Source organism: Onychomys torridus, chromosome 3 (assembly GCF_903995425.1).
Source record: "Onychomys torridus chromosome 3, mOncTor1.1, whole genome shotgun sequence".
NCBI classification, from domain to species: domain Eukaryota; kingdom Metazoa; phylum Chordata; class Mammalia; order Rodentia; family Cricetidae; genus Onychomys; species Onychomys torridus.
Window position 1 is genome coordinate 1256146 of NC_050445.1, and position 19152 is coordinate 1275297.

At 51.7% G+C, this 19152-nt stretch overlaps 1 protein-coding gene across 2 annotated transcripts; it reads left to right on the plus strand.

Annotated features, from left to right (window-relative positions):
• Window positions 1-36: 36 nt before the first annotated feature.
• Window positions 37-16428, plus strand: Abcb8 (ATP binding cassette subfamily B member 8). Of its 2 annotated transcripts, XM_036182445.1 has the most exons (16): window positions 37-429; window positions 5139-5451; window positions 5802-5957; window positions 6041-6135; window positions 6261-6366; window positions 6994-7155; window positions 7256-7341; window positions 7455-7552; window positions 8526-8631; window positions 11937-11970; window positions 12134-12270; window positions 12442-12536; window positions 12731-12864; window positions 13486-13633; window positions 14845-15095; window positions 15818-16428. In XM_036182445.1, the coding sequence occupies exons 1-16, from the start codon at window positions 335-337 to the stop codon at window positions 15956-15958; spliced, it is 2157 nt and encodes a 718-aa protein (XP_036038338.1). In that variant the 5' UTR covers window positions 37-334; the 3' UTR covers window positions 15959-16428. The 2 variants fall into 2 exon arrangements, with proteins under 2 accessions (XP_036038338.1, XP_036038339.1); XM_036182446.1 differs by lacking the exon at window positions 5139-5451 and having other exon boundaries at window positions 247-429; window positions 15818-16391.
• Window positions 16429-19152: the final 2724 nt, after the last annotated feature.

Consider the following 19152-nt stretch of genomic DNA (forward strand, 5'->3'; position numbering starts at 1 on the left):
TGCCAGGGCATGCAGGATATCAGAAATATCCCTAGGGAAAAGGCCTGAAGCCAGAAGCGTCAGGACAGCCCGGAATATGAGAATGTACGTTGCACACCCTCTGACCGTCACCCGACCTTAGGGCATTGAACAAAAAGTAGCCAGAGACGCTTCTGCTCGGTCCCGCCTCAGGCAACATTTTATCCAATCACAGCTTTGCGGCAGGACTGATGTGTCTTTCCTCCAACCACCGCCGTGGTACGAAGGGGTTGTCGGGATGGTGGCCATAGCTAACATGGAGTCCTCGGTAGAATGAGATTGCCGTTGCTAGTTGCTCCTGTCTTACTGCTTCATCATGTTGGTTCACTTATTTCGGGTCGGAATTCGGGGTGGTCCATTTACAGGCTGGTCGCTACAATCCCTGCGCTTCCAGACGTTCTCAGCAGCCAGGTAAAACAACGAGGGCTACTTAAAAGTGCGGGCCATTGACCAGCCGGCATCTCGCGGGGGCCCGCCGGGAGGTGGAGTTCTGGGCTCGCGCGTGGCCTTCTGGGAGCTGTAGGCCATCTCGTAAGGAGTAGGATGTCACTCCCCAGGGAATTAGCCTCAATTATTTACGGTGCAGTGTGGGTGCCAGCAGGAGGCTCCGCAGGTCTGCACCTACTAGCGAACAAGACGTTGCTGACTCCCGGCCGGTGGCCACACCCAGTCGCTACTGCCCATCAAGGGGCGCCACTCTCAGCCCGCCTCCGATCTCTGGTAATCCACCTCAGATCTGGATGTAAATTGGTGTCCATAGATAGACATTTACTACTGATGATGCTTCAGGATTAGCCGAAATTATTTTAAAGGATCAAAGGAGATTCCTTAGCTGGCGAGATGGTTCAGGAGGTAAAGGTACTTGCACCAAGCCTGAAGACTTAGGTTCCACTTGAGAACTCATTAGTAGAAAGCAACTCCTGTAAATTATCCTTTAACTTCCATGACCCTAAACCCAATAAATAAATAAACACATTCATTTTTTTAAAGAAGTTTAAGTAGTTCCTAACTGGGCTTAGTGGATCCCTGTGAATTCTAGGCCCAGCCAGAGCGACATACGTGAAATATCAGCAGCATTCAGGCTGAAACAGGAAGGATGCTGGGAATTTGAAGCCAGCATGGATCACAGAGTGAGTTCTGAGTCATTCCAGGCTACAGAGTGAACAAAATGAATCAAGAAGTGATTCTTAGAGCTAGATGCATTTGTCAGGAATTGAGTCAATCTGAAATGAGCCCCTAATCCCATTTTCTCAGGAGGCTGGGTCTAAATTCAGTACAGTAGAATGTATATCATACATTCTAAGTTCAAGGCCCAACTGGACAACTTTGTAAGATGCTGTGGCAAAATAAAGAGTAAAGGGGCCATTCATTCAGATGACTCAGTAGGGAAAGATGTGCTACCAGCATGATCCCCTGAGTTTGTCAGTCCCTGGGACCCACATGTGGAAGGCAAGAACTGACTCCTGCAAATTGTCCTTTGATCTCCACTCAGGCTCAGGCACACACACAAATAAATAAAATGCAATACATTTTTAAAATAAGGAGTAAAAAGGGGGCTGAGAACATGGCTCAGTGGTAGAACATTTTTTTGTCATGCCTGGCTCAATTCCTAGGATGGAAAATAAAAGCTGATCTATTCTTGGTAAGATAAAAAGAAATAAAAAATAAAAACTCCAGCCCACTTTGGTCCAGAGAGAAAATTAGGTTGAAGACAAGCAAGAATCCAGAGTCTGGTCTGGGTTTTTTGTTTTTTTTTTTTTGGGGGGGGGGGGGTTGTTTGTGTGTTTTTTGGTTTGGGTTTTGTTTGTTTGTTTTGTTTTGTTTGTTTCTCGAGACAGGGTTTCCCTGTATAGCTTTGCGCCTTTCCTGGATCTTGCTCTGTAGACCAGGCTGGCCTCAAACTCACAGAGATCTGCCTGCCTCTGCCTCCCGAGTGCTGGGATTAAAGGAGTGTGCCACCACCGCCTGGCGGTTTTTGGTTTCTGAAGACAAGGTTTCACTGTGAAGCTCTGGCTGGCCCTGGGCTCTCTCTCTATGTAGATTAGTTTGGCCTTGAACTCACAGAGCTCCACCTGCCTCTGCCTCCTGAGTGCTGGGATTGTAGGATTCCCTGCTACCCAGAATCTGGGATTTAATTGTAAATATTCTACAAAAAGCAACTGTTTCTCTAAGATGTCTAGAGGAAGATTGCCAAGGGTGTGTAACTATGTGGAAAGCCCATCTGTTTGATGGAGGGAGGGCAAACCAAGCTAGAAGTACCAGTGCTGGGAAGCTGTCCACCAGTTGTTGGCAATCGTCATGCCTTCTTAGAGTCTTGGTTGGGAGATGAGAGTAGCTGGAAGGTAGCCATAGTCAATTATTAATGATTTGAAAACAGCCTTTAGGAAAGAATGAGGGTGTTGATAATATTTAAACCATAAAGAGACACAAGGTAAAACCAAAAACAATGAATGTGTTCATTTCAATTCACGAAAGGAATTTAGCAGTCAGGGTCATTTTGAAAAGAATATAATAGAAACTGTCAGAATATATATTTCAAAATTAAGACAAGTATTTTGTGAAACCTTTCTGCTTTGGCACATGCGGCAAACACACACACACACACACACACACACACATACACACAGAGTACTGTACTGGAGCATTGTACTAAGTTGCAATGTACAGTGCCAGTCACAGTGAATCTGTATATTTGCAAAACATTGCAGTAGTCAGGTCAGCCTGTACTGCATCTCTAACGAGGATATGCATGGCTCCACAAACATCTGCTCAATAGACATCTCATATCCCAGAGATTTTCTAAGTAATATATGTATAAAATATGGCCTCTGCCCCCTCAGTAAGATACTGTCTAATGGAAAATTAGGACAATGGTACAGGAGGAAAAGAAAGTGAGTTTTGTCTACAACTGAAGACAGATTGACTTAAGGCATAATGGAAAAAACGACAAACCAGGCAGGTGGGACAGAGTTCAGCACAGGTCTGCCTGAGAACAAAGGAGGGGTGTAGTAAATAATAAGGAGGGTCTGGAAATTGGAAAGGCCATGACACTGGAGACCAAGCAGAGCCTCAGTCTGGATTCTTATTTCTTTTTCATTATGTTTAGGGGGGGGGGGGGTATGTGTACATGAGCACAGGGGTTGGAGGCCAGAGGGATCAATCCCCTTGAGCTGTGGTTACAGCAGTTGTGAGCTTCCTGATAGGCATGCTGGAATCAAACTCAGGCCCTCTATAAGAGCAGTACACACCCTTAACTGTTAGTGAAGTTTCACTTTGTAGTGCTTTGAACTTGAAATCTTCCAGCCTCAGCCTCCCAAATGCTGAGATTCCAGAAATGCACCGCCACACCCCACTTGCATATTTCTCATCATTAGTCTATTATGAGCATTCCTCTTTGGCCAGATAACTTATGCTCCAAACAGGTTCCCTCGGCCCTGTCCTTCCCCTCTGGCTCTTCTCTGCTATGGCCTCTAAAGTACAAATCTGATTTTATTACATCTGATCCTAAAAACCACAGATGGCCCTGAACAGCCTGCCTGGTGGTCTTCTCGTGTCCAGGTGCTTTGCAGCAACTGGGATGACTGCCCTTCCAAGGCACCTGTTTCCTCTCCCTCCCCATGTGCCCTGCCAAAGCTACATTGTTGCTGAAACTCTTCTTCTGGAGAAGCTGCTGCAAGGGTTCCTCTGCCTCCCATCTCCACTCTCCTGTCTGACCTTGACCAGCACCCATTCACCGGTGCCTTTTCTGATGCTTTTGTCGAGCACAGCGACACCTGCTCTCTGACCTCTAGGCCTCCCCACCCCACCCTTGCCCCAACCAGCATGACCGCAAGAGAAGGAACTTACTTTGCCCAACTTGGACAGCTCCATGCTCCATGACACAGTAGGTTCACAGATGTTGTAAGCAGTTGAATCTACATTTCCATTGTATACATATGAGACCTAAGGGAAGAAAGGGGCGTCACCATCCAAGAGGATGACAGATCTTTGCTGTTTTCTTTCTGTCTCCTCTGTCCCCAGTGGGAGAGGAACATACGGCCCTTTGTCTTCATGCATCAGGCACCCAGGTCCTGCCTGTGGGAGGTAAGGTAATGGGATGAAGTAAGTCCAGAAACTTAGAGCCTCTCTGGCCTCGACCACCACACAAAGCCTTAGCATGTCAAATTTAGGACAGTAGAATGAACCTGGATTCTGGAACCAGACAACAAAGTTCCCTCTTGCCCATCCCATCCCTGGGGACAAATTATACCACCTCTCAGTTGTTCTCCTTACTAGGTGAAAATAAGGGCATCTTCCAGGGTCAAGGACTGTGGACCACCAGCTCACTATTGCTAGGGCATATCTGCCATGTTGTTGATTACCTTGCACATATGCAGGGCCAAGCACAAAGAAGCTCACCCCCAGGATTCTCTTTGAGCCTTCCTCTAGGAAGCCTTGGTCTGTCCCTGTAAAGGAGGCCTCTGGCCAGCGGCCACTCCAAGTCTCCTCTCACCTTGACAGGCTGAAGACCTGCACTGAGCAGGGTGCTGGAGGCTAAATGGGGGCCTTGCTGGCTGATGCTGGCTGGAAGACAGTGCTAGGGAAGAGGTTCTTAGATTGTACTCTGATAGCATTGCATTCCACAGTCACTACAGATGTGTGCAATGTCTTACCAACCACAGTTGCCTGAGAATGCCCCTAAGACATTCATTCTCGGTGAGGTAGCGCATACCTGTAGTCATAGCTACTCAGGAAGCTGAGTCAGGATGATCATTTGAGAGCAGAAGTTCAAGGCCAGGCTGGGGAATATTAGAAGACCTGATCCCAAGAGTAGAACAACACCCACCTGGTGGTGGCACACGCCTTTAATCCCAGCACTGCAGGCAGAGGCAGGCGGATCTCTGAGTTCAAGGCCAGCCTGGTCTACAGAATGAGTTCCAGGACAGCCAGGACTGTTTCACAGAGAAACCCTGTCTTTGGGGTTGGGGGGGGGGGGGGGAAGTAAAATAAAATAAAACCATCCCTGGGAGAGGCAGCAGATGAAATGCTGTTCCAGAAGGCTCAGCCAGAGCCCAGTGGGGTGGTTAGTCTTTTGAAGGACAGCCAGGACCACAGCTGTCAATGTCTTTTTCTATCTACAGGTCCTCAGATGACCGGTTCAGCTCATGCCTCCTCCGGGCGGTGGCCCAGCTGCGGTCACAGCTCCGGGCTCACCTACCCCAAGTCCCAGCAGCTTCCCGACGGAGCCCCTCTGTCTGGTGTTGGGTTGGGGGGACCTTGGTGGTTCCTGCAGTGCTCTGGCAGCACCCCCGCCTCTGCCTTGTAGCACTGTGTGAAGCCAGAGGGTCCCTTTCTGCCCACCCCACGCCCAGTGCCCTGGAGCTGCGTTTTAACTGGAAGCTCTTCTGGCATTTCCTTCACCCTCACCTGCTGGCCCTGGGGGTAGCCATTGTGGTGAGACTCTCCCTGTTCCTCCATGTCCAAGCTAAGAAGGGCCTAGGGAGCTCCAGACGAGTTGTACAGGGACAGCATTCCTGCCTTGTGGAAATAGCAAGGGCTGCCTGGGCTCTGGGGCATCAGGATGACCTGTGCAAGGGGACTGAGTTTGTGGGATATAAGAACTCAGGGGGCTGGAGACCTGGACTTTAACTCTCAGAGAGACACTTACTTCTGTGACCACATGAGCAGCCACCGTGTGGACAAGACAAGTCTCAGTAAGGGGAAAGGAAAAGCCAAAGTCAGAGCTGGGGAGGGGCGAATGTGATCTCCTCTCTAAGTGTCTGTTCCCTCTGTCTCCATTCCAGCTGGCCTTGGGTGCGGCACTAGTGAATGTACAGATCCCCCTGCTCCTGGGCCAGCTGGTGGAGATTGTGGCCAAGTACATGAGGGACCGTGTGGGGAGTTTCATGTCTGAGTCCCGCAGGCTCAGTACCCAGCTGCTCCTACTCTACGGTGTTCAGGTACAGCCCTACCCTTAGGAGGGCCTGGGGCTCACGGCAGCCGCCTTCCTGGGGCCTCCCTGAATGCCAGGCCTTTCTTGCAGGGGTTGCTGACCTTTGGATACCTAGTGCTGCTATCACACATTGGTGAGCGCATGGCCATGGACATGCGGAAAGCCCTTTTCAGCTCCCTGCTCCGGTACTGCCAGCTGTAGGGGGTGGGACCAGGGTGACTGATGGCTCCCAGGAGGTCTAGGAGGGCCAAATCCTGAAGTAACATCTCCCTGTCTTCCTCCACCTGCTATCATCATGTCTTACTACCAGGCAAGACATTGCTTTCTTTGATGCCAAAAAGACAGGGCAGCTAGTGAGCCGCTTGACTACCGATGTGCAAGAATTCAAGTCATCCTTCAAGCTTGTCATCTCCCAGGTCAGTGGTTCAGGCCCCTGTGCTCCAGCTCTGACATCCTGAAATTGCACTGGAACAAGGCAGTTCCCCTGCCGGCTCTTAGTCGAGCAAGCGAGACTTCCTATGGCCTGAGGAGGTGTGCCAGAAAGGAAACAGTGGATCTGGAGGGAAGCAACTAGGACAGTGTCAAGGTCAGGACAGGCTGCTGCTCTGTGCTCTGAAACCCTGACTCCCCTGGAAAGCCATTTATGGACAATTAGGAAGCACCCTGGTATGCCCATTGCTGGTCAGCATTGAATGCGTGCATGGCTCTAGTGCATACCAACAGCCCACCCTGTGGGCTCCATCCCCTGGCCCCAGTTGGCAGAACACTGGCCCGTGGCCATCAGTGTATTCCTGTGCAGTTCAGTGTGTCCAGAGCAGAAATAAGCAACGGATTTGTCTAGAGTAAAAAGAGTATGGCCCGTGGACATTCTCATCCATCCCTTTGACAACTGGTGATCAGGTCCTGGATGGTCAAGAAGGGTTTCATTTAGTAACCAGTGACTGCCTCAGGGCCTCCAGAGCTGTACCCACCCCAGCCTGAGCAGAACACCCACCACCTGGTTCTGATGCTCCAAAGTCTCCTGCCCTCCTCTCACTACTCAGGGACTGCGCAGCTGCACCCAGGTGATTGGTAGCCTGGTGTCCCTGTCTATGCTGTCCCCACGCCTCACGCTGCTGCTGGCCATCGTCACACCTGCCCTCATGGGAGTGGGCACCCTGATGGGCTCAGGTCTCCGAAAGTTGTCTCGCCAGTGTCAGGAGCAGGTACCTTGTTTCTTCTAGCATCTCTGGCCCATTCTCCTTGACCCTTGTCACCCCGCTTCCTTGTCTATCACTTACTCCTTATTTATTTGTCTCCACGCAGGTTGCCAGGGCAACAGGCGTAGCAGACGAGGCCCTAGGCAATGTTCGGACTGTGCGGGCCTTTGCTATGGAGCAGAGGGAAGAGGAGTAAGTCCTGGGAAGGCAGAGTACAAAGTGGGTCCATCTCTGTCACGTACCCTCCCTGTACCGGGCCTCAGCCCAGCTGCTTCCTGAGTGCCCAGCCTAGCCTTTCTTCCCAGACGCTATCAAGCAGAGCTGGAGTCATGCCGCTGTAAGGCAGAAGAGCTGGGCAGGGGCATTGCCTTGTTCCAAGGGCTCTCCAACATTGCTTTCAACTGTGAGTAAATGATGCCCTGCTTGGGGGAGGGGTGGCACGTGGGCATGGGCTAGGTGAGAGCAGAGATAGGCAGTAGTCTCCACCTGCCCAGATGTTCCTTGAGTGCCTTCGTTTGTGAGATGCCCCAGCTACGAACAACTGTAGGAAACTAGAGGGTGATATCCCTTAGCTCATGGAGAATACTACAGGGCACCTTAGGGAGTATGTGTGCTCCTGCCCCTCCCCACTCCTGGTTGGTATGTGTGTGTGGGGGGGGGGGGGTAGAACCAAGACCTCAAGAGTGTTAGGAAAACATTCTACTACTGAACTGTCTCTCCAGCCTTTACAGTTTTCTTCTTTTTTAAAGATTTTTATTTATTTAGTATGTATACAGAGTTCTGTCTGTGTGTATGCCTACAGTCCAGAAGAGAATTCATCATTACAGGTGGTTGTGAGCCACCATGTGGTTGCTGGGAATTGAACTCAGGACCTCTGGAAGAGCAGCCAATGCTCTTAACCACGGAGCCATCTCTCCAGCCCATCATTTTTATTTTTAAATTTTAAATTACGTGTACACGTGGGTATGTGTATGTGAGTGCAGGGCCCCAGAGGCCCCCAGAGCTGAAGTTACAGGCAGTTATGAGCTGCCTGACATGACTGCTGGGAGCTGAACTCAGGTCCTCAGCATGAGCGATCTGTGCTCTTGATTACCGAGCCATCTCCCCAGCCTTTTATCTTTAGATAGAGCCTCGCTAAGTTACCCAGGCTGACTGTAGACTTTTTCTCTATCCCTGGCTGCCCTGAACTTGTGATTCTCCTGCCTCAGCCTCATGAGTGTTACAGGCCTCTATCACTAAACCTGGCCTGCCCATCTCCAGTTGCAAATGAGGAGTTCAGGCATGAAAGTCAGCTGGTGGCATAGGGGGGTAAGACTCAGGACTCAGCCCCCATCTCTTGCCACTTACTGCCTCACTGCCTGGCCCTTTCCATGTAGGTATGGTCTTGGGCACCCTGTTCGTCGGGGGCTCCCTTGTGGCTGGGCAGCAGCTGAGAGGAGGAGACCTCATGTCCTTCCTAGTGGCTTCACAGACGGTACAGAGGTGAGTGGGGAGCACTCTCATCTCTCAGTCCTGCCGTCATCCATCCCGTCGTGCCCCACCCCCATCCTTCCATAATCCTGCTTACTAGAACAGGGGTGCCAGCATACTTGGGGGAGGGGCGACTGCACAGCACTAACCCTGCCTTGTCCCCAAGGAAACACAGAACAGGGAAGAGCTCCAAAACTTGCACTAAACCCTCCTCGGCTTCACGGAGCCTGCGTTCGGAAATGCAGTCAGCATCATTAGCTTTCTAGACAGCCCTCGCGTGTTCTGGAGAAGCTCCCAAAAAATTAATTGTGGTGAAATAGACAGTGGAAAATTTATCACCCTAGCCATTTTGTTTGTTTTTTGTTTTGTTTTGTTTTTCCAGACAGGGTTTCTTTGTGTAGTTTTGGTGCCTTTCCTGGATATCACTCTGTAGATAAGGCTAGCCTCAAACTCACAGAGATCTGCCTGGCTCTGCCTCCTGACTGCTGGGATTAAAGGCGTGTGCCTCCACCGCCCGGCCAGTTGTTTCATTTTTAGGTATCACTTCAGTAGTGTGCATGTCCCAGTGTTTTTAGCCACCACTGACACTGTCACCTGAACTTGATCTTCCTCCAAAAGTGAGACTTCACTCCCTTTAAACACTAGCTCCCCATTCCTCCCCAGCTCGGGCACCCTTCTGCTTTCTGCTGTGACCCTGACCACACTAAAGAGCACACAGAAGTGCAGTCACACATCATCCTTCCCTCTGTGCCTGGCTGCTTTTGCCTAGCGCAGTGCCTCTGGGGGTCCCTCCATGTTGTGGGTGGCCTGTGTCAGGACTGAACATCCTGTGGATTGACCATCCTGGACAGGCTTTTTAAGGGCTGCCTTGGCCTCAGCCCCGCTCCCTCACAAATGCTACTCATGTAGCTTTCGTTTCCTTCCTTAGCTCAGCCCCATCTACCCTGTGTGGCAACCCAGAGCTCATCTGTCATCCTGGGCATAAGGCTGGGGCTGCCCTAACAGGCCTCTAATCTACTCCCTTCTCTTTCTCAATGAAACTCAAGCACTTCCTGTTGTTTTCTACCTTGCTTTCCCCATACATAGCAGGTATAGTGTGTGTGTGTGTGTGTGTGTGTGTGTGTGTGTGTGTGTGTGTGTGTGTGATAATTAAAGAGTGAGCATGCTATAATAAATAATTAAAGAGCAAAGACATTAGCACCAACCATGTCAAGAAGTGCCCCACTTCTCAAATTGGTCCCTCCCTACAGAGATGATACTTTTTGTTTGTTTGTTTGAGACAGGGTTTCTTAGTGTAGCCTTGGCTGTCCTAGAACTCACTCTGTAGCCCAGGCTGGCCTCGAGCTCACAGAGACCCGCCTGCCTCTGCCTCCCAAGTGCTGGGATTACAGGCGTGCGCCACCACCGCCCGGCATGAGATGACACTCTCGATCCCAGTGCTTCCCTGTCCTTATCCAGAGTCCTATCTTACCATTGCTGTAACTCCACAGTTTCTTAGAGAGTGGCTTAGTGTCTGGTTGATAGTGGCCAGTGTGAAGTAAGGCCAATCCTGAGGATGGTGGCATGGTCTCATCACCACCATAGCCAGAGGTCTGCAGAGCAGAGTGCACCTGGTTCCCAGCTGCATGAGCATTGCCCCTGGTTCTGTTTCTGCTCCACACCAGGGACCTTCAGACCCTCTGGTCCCAGAAGGCTTATCTGACCTCTGGCCCGGCAGCTGTTCCTTCCTGTCTTTGGGATCTAGATGCTCTGATTACAGAAGAGGTGGAGATTACCATGTCCCCTCTGCTACCTTGTCTTCCTCATGCTGACCGAATTCCATGATCAGTCTGGACTCCAGCCCCTCATGATCCTTCTCGTCCTGTGGACTCAGTTGAACAACTTGGCTCTACTCCCTGGGCATACACCTCCCACTTTCATGTTCTTACCTGCCCACTGTACTGCTCATCCCTAAGCAGTACTGTGCAGGGCAGCCCAGGGAGCAGCCTACACCATCTCAGGCCCCTGGGCAGGTCACCATCACCTGCCACCTGGAGGAATTGGCCTCCTTGAGGAAGCTGTTAGGTTTCTTCCTGGCTTTTGCTGTGTATCCAAGGGTCCATGTATTGGAGCAGTGCAGTTCCAGCTAAGTGTCCCTTTTGGCAGAGAATGGATGGTCTCCAGGTAGGGAACTTGTCCAGGCCAGTTCACTTCATCAGTTTACAGCTAGCCCCATTGTGCCAGCTCTCAGAGCGAGGTCAGCGCACTCCCATGAGTCATGTGTGTTTTGGATTTCAGTTGTGGTTGGCCCCCTTGCCAGGCTCTAATGGCTTCCAGGTCTCCTGTGAGTTGATCCCATCCACATGCACAGATAACTCCCCCACTTAGCCCCACCCTCCACAGCCTTCTACTCCTGGCAAATGCCCATTGCCCTAAGCCTTCCACAACTGTTTCCTTGAGGGCTTTGGAGTGCTTGCCCCAGCACTGGAAGAAGTGAATTTGGCCCATAGCTTGCTGAGATAACAGTCTTTCCTTTTCTCAGAAAGGACCCATTGCACACAGCAGCACATACAGTCATGGGTTGGCCAACACACTGGGGACCGTGACTAAAGCTGTTGACTCATCTACCTCCTTAGCTCATAGTAGGCGACCAGCTCCAGCCCCAGCCCTGCCAAGACAAGGGAGATGACCCACTGTCTAGACAGATAAACACATGCCATCTCCTACACATACCCACCTTTAGGGCAAGCCCACAGTAAAATCTTGGTCAGGGACTTTTGCTTTGGGGGCTCTCCAGGGCTTCCCCTTGTAGCCCCTGTCTCTGTTTTCTTCTTTTTCTGAAAGGGCTTGACATTTTTTCACCTTAATTTGAAAGTGAGTCCTCGATTCCCCAGAAGTCTAGCATTAGATCTGTCCTCCCACTGTGGATCCTTATCCCCATGACCTCTGTCAAGGCATCTGCATAGTCAGGTCAGGTAGAGGTCATGGGATCCGTTATATCCCTTCTGGTGGGCTGATGGCCTCCCTGATGCTGTAGGCCATCTTCACCCTGCATACTGAAGGCCTGGGAAGCATGTGGGCATAGCATTGAGTCCCAGGCATTCACCCCACATCCAGTGCCTCCTAGAGCACCCTCCAGATCCTGGCTTAGGCAGCAGACCGCTGTTATCTTATAACTGGAGAGGGAAGAGAAGCTTAGTGATCTGGTGTTGCAGGGCTCCTGTAGCCATAAGATTGGGCCCTCCCCTGCACTAGCCCCGTGTCCTTGTCTTCCTGCCACCACCTTTCCTTCCCCCAGCCCTTGTTAATGCCTCTTCCAACTCTCTCTCTCCTGGCAGGTCTATGGCCAGCCTCTCTGTCCTGTTTGGTCAGGTAAGTGAGATTGCCCCAAGATGGTGTGTGTGTGTGTGTGTGTGTGTGTGTGTGTGTGTGTGTGTGTGTGTGCTGCTGTGAGAGCTCTGGACACACCACAGCCCTATCCAGTACCAGGAGCCCCAGTTTCTAATCTCAACCACAAACTGTATTCCCTCTGCAGGTGGTACGTGGGATGAGCGCAGGTACTCGAGTCTTTGAGTACATGACCCTGAGCCCCTGCATCCCATTGACGGGGGGCAGCTGCATCCCTAGCAAGGACCTTCATGGCTGCATCACCTTCCACAATGTCAGCTTCAGGTCAGCATTGGTGGGTAGGCTGAGCAATGGACTCTTTGGAGCTGAGGATGAGAGGAAGTCAGGAAGCATTCTAACTGAATGCTCCCTGTAAGCAAGCCCCTGTTGGGAGACTTAAGGAGGGAAGTAAGGTCCAGGAACCTGGTCTGATTGGGGCTCTCTTGACCACCCCAGCTACCCCTGCCGCCCTGGCTTCGAGGTACTCAAGGACTTCACCCTGACACTGCCACCTGGCAAGATTGTGGCCCTTGTGGGCCAGTCCGGGGGAGGTAAGGGGAACTTCATCATCTCCCATCCTCTGGTTCATGTTTTGGTAGCCGCTTGGAGCGCAGCTGGTAGCAAGCCCTTATGATTACTGCCCCTCCCTGGGAGGGGGTGTCCTCCATTGCTACAAGGTCCCTCTTTGCTGGGAGAGTCTCCAAAACCTTCCTCTCCCCACACCTCCAACTTCTCCCTCCTCCAGGAAAGACCACGGTGGCTTCCCTGCTGGAGCGCTTCTATGACCCCACAGCTGGCATGGTGACACTGGATGGGCATGACCTGCGTACTCTCAACCCCTCCTGGCTCCGGGGCCAGGTCATAGGTTTCATCAGCCAGGTGAAGGGCAGAGGCTGGCAAGGTCTGAGCAGCAAGCCTGGGCCCCTTTTCTTTCTTCTCTACTACTTATCTCCCTGATCCTCTAGGATGTCTGTGGCCTAAATGGTTACTAGCCATCCTCTGGGATGTCTCTCTCCCAGACATCTGCAGTTCCGCCCTTATACTCCAGAGCACAGACACTGCGTCTGTGGGCTACAGTCTTAGGATCCCGAAGCAGGGGTACTAACACTGCCAGCGGCTACCACCCACCAAGCCCGACAAGTGACCCTCTTTTCTTTGTGGGCTAGAGATAAAGCCACCACACCACTATAGGAGGGACAGCTACCCACATGCAGGCAGAGACCAGAACTCAAACGGCCCCTATCGTGTTATAGGGCCTGTCCATCATCACCTTTGGTGAGGGAGTCTGTGTCCTCTGTGGGAAGGGCCTCAGTTTCCTTTCAATGAGCAACCCTGTCCTCACATGGTTAGCATCTGGCTTTGAACTTCGGACCCTCCCTGCAGTTGGGGTCCTCTAAAATAGGTCCCTGGTGCACATGGCAGTCCCCAGATTCTGAGAGTGAACTCAGCGTGGTCTGTAACCGCCATCTCTGTGTGTTCCCATGCCCCTCAACCATGCAGGAACCAGTCCTGTTTGGAACAACCATCATGGAGAATATCCGATTTGGAAAACTGGAGGCCTCTGACGAAGAGGTGTATAGAGCTGCACGAGAAGCCAATGCCCACGAGTTCATCAGCAGCTTCCCTGATGGCTACAGTACCGTAGTTGGTGGGTCCCTTGGTGGGAAGCTGCTGGGTGAGCAGGGCAGCGGTGGGGCTCAGGGGCCAGGGTTCTACAGGCAATGAGTGTGCCTCTCGAGAGGGGCAGCTCGAGGAGAGTCAAACCAGGAAAGACCAGACTGTGGCTGAGGGGACAAAGATGGTTCTCGGGGGACAGAAGAGCTCCAGCCCATGTCGCTCAGGCATAACGGACTAGATAGGGCTCGGAGAGGAGACAGGATATAACAGTGTAAGTGGGAGAACCCTGGCCACAGGCATAAGGGACTTGTCCACTCGGGCCTACCACAGCCCCAGACAGGAAATAGGGCTCCTTTCCAAACTGTCCCTGTTCTTTTGGTCCCCAGGACACCCCAGTTCTCTTGCATTTCAGTGGCATCTCTCAGCACAAGCAGCTGGCGTCTTGTGCAGGCCTTTCCTGTGTCAGGGTGCTAGAACACTTATCGGCACACTAGCTCATGCCTGGGACAACCTGAGCCTTTGATAGTCATCCCCACAGCTCTTCTGTCCATCGCAGGGGCTGTGTGTCATATAGAGGATATGGACTATCCAGCAGCTTGGCTGTGCTTCAGGAAGTTCCATTACCTCTCGAGGCTTCTCAGCTAACTGACTTGGACCTTTCAGGCTGTGCCGGTCTCTAGCAGTCCCTTCAGGTCCTAACATAGCTGTGCGTACATGCTCAGGGCTCTGTGCTGTTCTAGAGGGAGGCCCTTGTCATCTCTCCCGGTTGGTACTTCCTTGTACTTTAGTCCCAGTGTCTCTTGCGGTGGGCTTCCCAGGGCTGCTCCCTCACTGACCTGAGATCCTGCCATCACTTGCAGTCTCTAGAGGTTGTATGTGGCTCCCGGGATGTCAAGTGCCTCTGTGTTTAACATCTTTGTGTTGCACTGCCCGTGCTTGGTTACCACATGGTCTTACTGCAGCTGAGACCGGGATCCAGGAAGATCGTTGTTGCTGTGGGCACCTGGTGGGGACTGCCCACTCAGGTCTGAGACCCACCAAGGAAGGGACACTCACGCAAGACAGTTGTGTTTTATGTGCATTATTATGCTGGAGCACTCAGACTGACAAGTATGCACATGGGGTAGGGGTAGGGTCCTTAGAGGAGCCTGATAGAAGTTCATGAGTATCCAGTGCCCATGGCCTACCACCTCCGAGTGTGGAGCTAAGGGTCACTTCAAATCCTGTTCCCTCCTTCCCTAGGTGAGCGGGGCACAACCTTGTCTGGTGGCCAGAAGCAACGCCTGGCCATCGCACGTGCCCTCATCAAGCAGCCCACTGTGTTGATCCTGGATGAGGCCACCAGCGCACTAGATGCAGAGTCTGAAAGGGTGGTACAGGAGGCACTGGACCGGGCCAGCGCTGGTCGCACCGTGCTAGTCATTGCCCACCGGCTCAGTACTGTCCGTGCAGCACACTGCATTGTCGTCATGGCCAACGGCCAAGTCTGTGAGGTCAGCCTGGGAATGGGCAGGGGCTCCAGTGGCCTAGCTAAGCTATATGCGCACCTGGCTGGGCTCCAGGTGCTTGAGGTCATGTTCTGGGAACAGCATCCCAACAGACCAAGGTCTTCCTGTCCTCAGATTATCAGCTCTGACCTCTGGGAGAAGTGAGCTGCAGGCTCCCAGGACCAGAGGATGTGGATGGTGTTAAATGAAAAGTCTGAGGCAGAGCTTGCCACCCAGGGGCTCAGATACCACAGCAGGAACTTTCTTGTTTGTTTGTTTTTTGGTTTTCAAGAAACCTATACAGGTTTTTCTGTGTAGCCCTGGCTTTCTGGAACTCCCTCTGTAGACCAGGCTGGCCTTGAACACATAGATATCTGCCTGCCTCTGTCTCCTGTTGCTGAAATTAAAGGTGTACACCACTACCATCCAGCTTTGTGTCAGGGACTTTTATGGGAGCAGTCAGGGGCAGAACCTCAGAACACATGAATGTGTATCTCACAGCCCCAAGCAGAAGGAGAGACAAGAGGTATTGGACCTCTCAATGTCAACTGAGCAGGAGGTGGCATTGACCAATAAAGCTACGCCCAAGGTGTTTTGTTTAAAATGAGCCCAGAGTTGTCAAGTGTCTCTAAATGGGGCATCAGCTGAGGTGGCTGTGAGCCTGACAGGCGATGGGGGCTGGGGCTCAAAGTTTAGCTCTGTTGAAATGACGTTCCTTTTGTTTCCAGGCTGGGACCCACGAAGAACTTCTCAAAAAGGGCGGGCTGTATGCAGAGCTTATCCGGAGACAAGCCCTGGATGCCCCACTGACCTCAGCCCCAACTGCAGAGAAGCCTGAAGACCCCAGGAGCCACCAGTGGAAAGCCTGAGAGACCCCCTGGGGTCAGGTCACTGCAAAGAATCAGTCTGAGGCTGGAGCTCCACTGGGGACAGAGCCCCTGAAGAGCCAGTGTGCCGGGATGTAGCCCTGCACTCCTGCTTCCTTAAAGGACCTGGGCCTGGCCGCTGGGGTGGGAAGGTGGCTATCCTCCCACCTGTCCTACGTCCTGCCTCAGCTCTGTGGTTACTAGGATGGGCATGGTGAGGCAAGTCCCTGAGGCACCTCTGATTGACCCTTTCCCTCTGACCCAGTTCTACCCAACAACACAGTTATTCAGGCCCTCACTCCAGGGGACTGAAGATCATGGTCTGGCCAGGCCTAGTCAAACCGGCTGTAATCCAGGCACTTGGGAGATTGAAGTAGGAGGATCAAGGGGTTCAAGGCCATCCTGGGCTACATAGACCCTATCTCCAAAAAAACCAAAAATGAATAAATATAATAAAAGAAATTTTTAAAGAGGCTGAGGCTGTAGCTCAGTAGCAGAGTGCCTGGCATATGTGAAGGGCCTAGATTCGATTCTTAGTACTGCAAATAAAATAATAAAACCCAGGGTTGGGAGTAACCCCAGGGCCTCAGACCTAGGCTCTGCCTCACCCTAAGTGGGATCACACATCCCTAGCCTTGCGTCTCCACTGTGTCTCTTGGCCCATCCTCCACACAGCCATAGTCCTGGCCTCTGGCAGGATGAAATGGTAGCAGTCCCTTTACAAGAAGCATTCAGCCTACCCAGCTGTTCCCTGTGTGCTTCGAATCTGACCTGGTGAGACTATAAAGTCGAAGAAAAGACCTTGAGGAGACTGAGACTAGACCGTGTGTCCACCCAGAACATTCAGATACGGGCATAGTGCCAAACCAGGCAATGGTGGCGCACCTCTGTAATCCCAGCAGGTGGGAGGTAGAGGTGGGATGATCAGTTAGAGATCACCTTTGGCTACATAGAGAGTTTGAGGCTGGCATGGCCTTTGTGAGCACCTACCCCAGAGGTGGAAGGCACAGTTAGTACACAATACAATATGAGGTTCATAGGATCATGGAAATGACAATATGAGGTTCATAAGGATCACAGAAATGGTGGAATGGTGGCCTCATCTTGAAAGGGGGTAAGCAGATAGCCTGAATGACATGAGCCTGTGGCCCCAAAGCAGTAATTGAGGCAAGCTGGGGCCTCCGTTGTCTTCTCAGGTATCAAGGGAAGCATGTGAAGGACCCTTAGAATGTGCTGATGCTCCCAGAGCAGTCAGGGCTGCCTTATGCTGCTGGGGATGCATCAATCCACTCCCCTTAACCCCCAAAGGGTGATGGCCCCTAGCCGTGGTACTGTAGGTCACTTCCCACTGAGAAGCTACCCCTGGCCAACCACATCCAGGTTGTAGGACTCTGTGCAGACCAGCAAACCAGTCAGGGAAGAGGTGCTGTATCTTCATGGCCAGACAAGCATTCTATACTTTTCTTCTTCTTCCAGTCCCCAACCCCTGTACTTTTCATGTGGCAAAGGATAAAAGTCTTTCAGGAGTGATGGGCACATGATGCAAGAAACAGCTGCTGTTGGAGGCCAGTGTGGGAAACAGTGGCTTAGGTGAATGCAGAAGCCAAGGTGGGACTTGTGGTCAGGACCATGCACCGTTGTGAGGACAGGGAACCCAAGAACTCTAGTCCAGAGTGCCCTGATTTGGTATCTGTAGTGACAGCCCTGGAAGCTGAGTCTGGGTGGCTTCAGTTGCCTGGCCCCTGTACCCCCCACCCCTACCAAGTGTAGCTTGGAGCAAAGCGTCTGCTTTCCATAGCAGCACCTCTGTCTGGCCCTACCCTTGGTCCAGATGGGACATAAAATCTCCCTCACCGAGCAGTCAGCCAACCAAGTATGTTCAACATCATGCACAGTCACCCGGCTGGCAGTATATACATCAGTTGATGTGATTCTCAGCCCCCTGACAGCCCAGGATGGCTGCTCACCAGGAAATGGGACCCTATGGCCAATGGCTGGTGACTCTACCTGTCACCCTGGCCTGGCTCTGCCAGCTCCTTAGTAGAGACCAGCAGCTTATCTGGCCTTGCTCTTGAAAGCCTTTTCCAAGAATTAAGTGGGACATTCTGTAATGATGCCCTCTAAAACCACAGTGGTGTAGCCCCAGAAAGTAGTCACATCTGTGCCATAAGCCATTTTAGTCACCTATCCTTCTTAAGATGTTATTTGCCTAGCCTATGCCACAGTTTCTGAGACTGTGAGCCCTGAGTGCTTGCTAGGACCAGTGTACATACAGTCAGAGGCAGCACACTGTGATTGATTGATTGATTGATTGGTGGAACTATGCCCCCACCACTCAAGGCCAGAAGACACCAGAATGAACCTGGTCTCCAGTACTTTTCCTTTTTTTTTTTCTTTTTTTTTTTTTTTTTTTGGTTTTTCGAGGCAGGGTTTCTCTGTGTAGCTTTGCACCTTTCCTAGATCTCTCTGTAGACCAGGCTGGCCTCGAACTCACAAAGATCTGCCTGCAAAGATCTGCCTGCCTCTGCCTCCCGAGTGCTGGGATTAAATGTGTGCACCACCACTGCCCGGCCTCCAGTACTTTTCAAAGACACAATATAAATACAATTCTGGGGCCAATGAGAAACACCTGCCACCAAACCTAAGGACCTGAGTTCAATCCCCCAAGACTCATGTGGTAGATGAGCAACTCCCACGAGATATCCTCTAGCCTCCACACATTGTGACACACACACACAATAAATAAGTAAAACATTAGAGGAAATTGTAAATAGTGGATCTATCTGATTACTCTTGAGCATACAAAGGTTTTGCCCAATTCCCAGATACATGAGGGTATAGATTAGAGTTTACCCAATACGGAACATGACAGTGAAAAGAACCAGGCCTTGCAGTTCCCTGTTCAGATGCCCTTGGGCTACTGGCCCCTCTTGTCTGAGTTCCTTGTACGCCTCCAAGCCCTCTAGCACTGAGCTTGTGCATGGCCCCTCCAGCTCTGGGAGCACACGCACCCCACCCCTGCAGCTCTACCTTCATCTTCCCTTCTGAATTCCTGGAAGCAGCTCCATGCCTTGGATCACATGCTGTCTTTGCCCTATGGCAGGGTGCAGGGAGATGATTCAAGGTCCTGGAATACCCTCCAGGCGTACTTCCTGACCAAGGCTAATGGGAATGCAAACTGGCATAACTGCTATTAG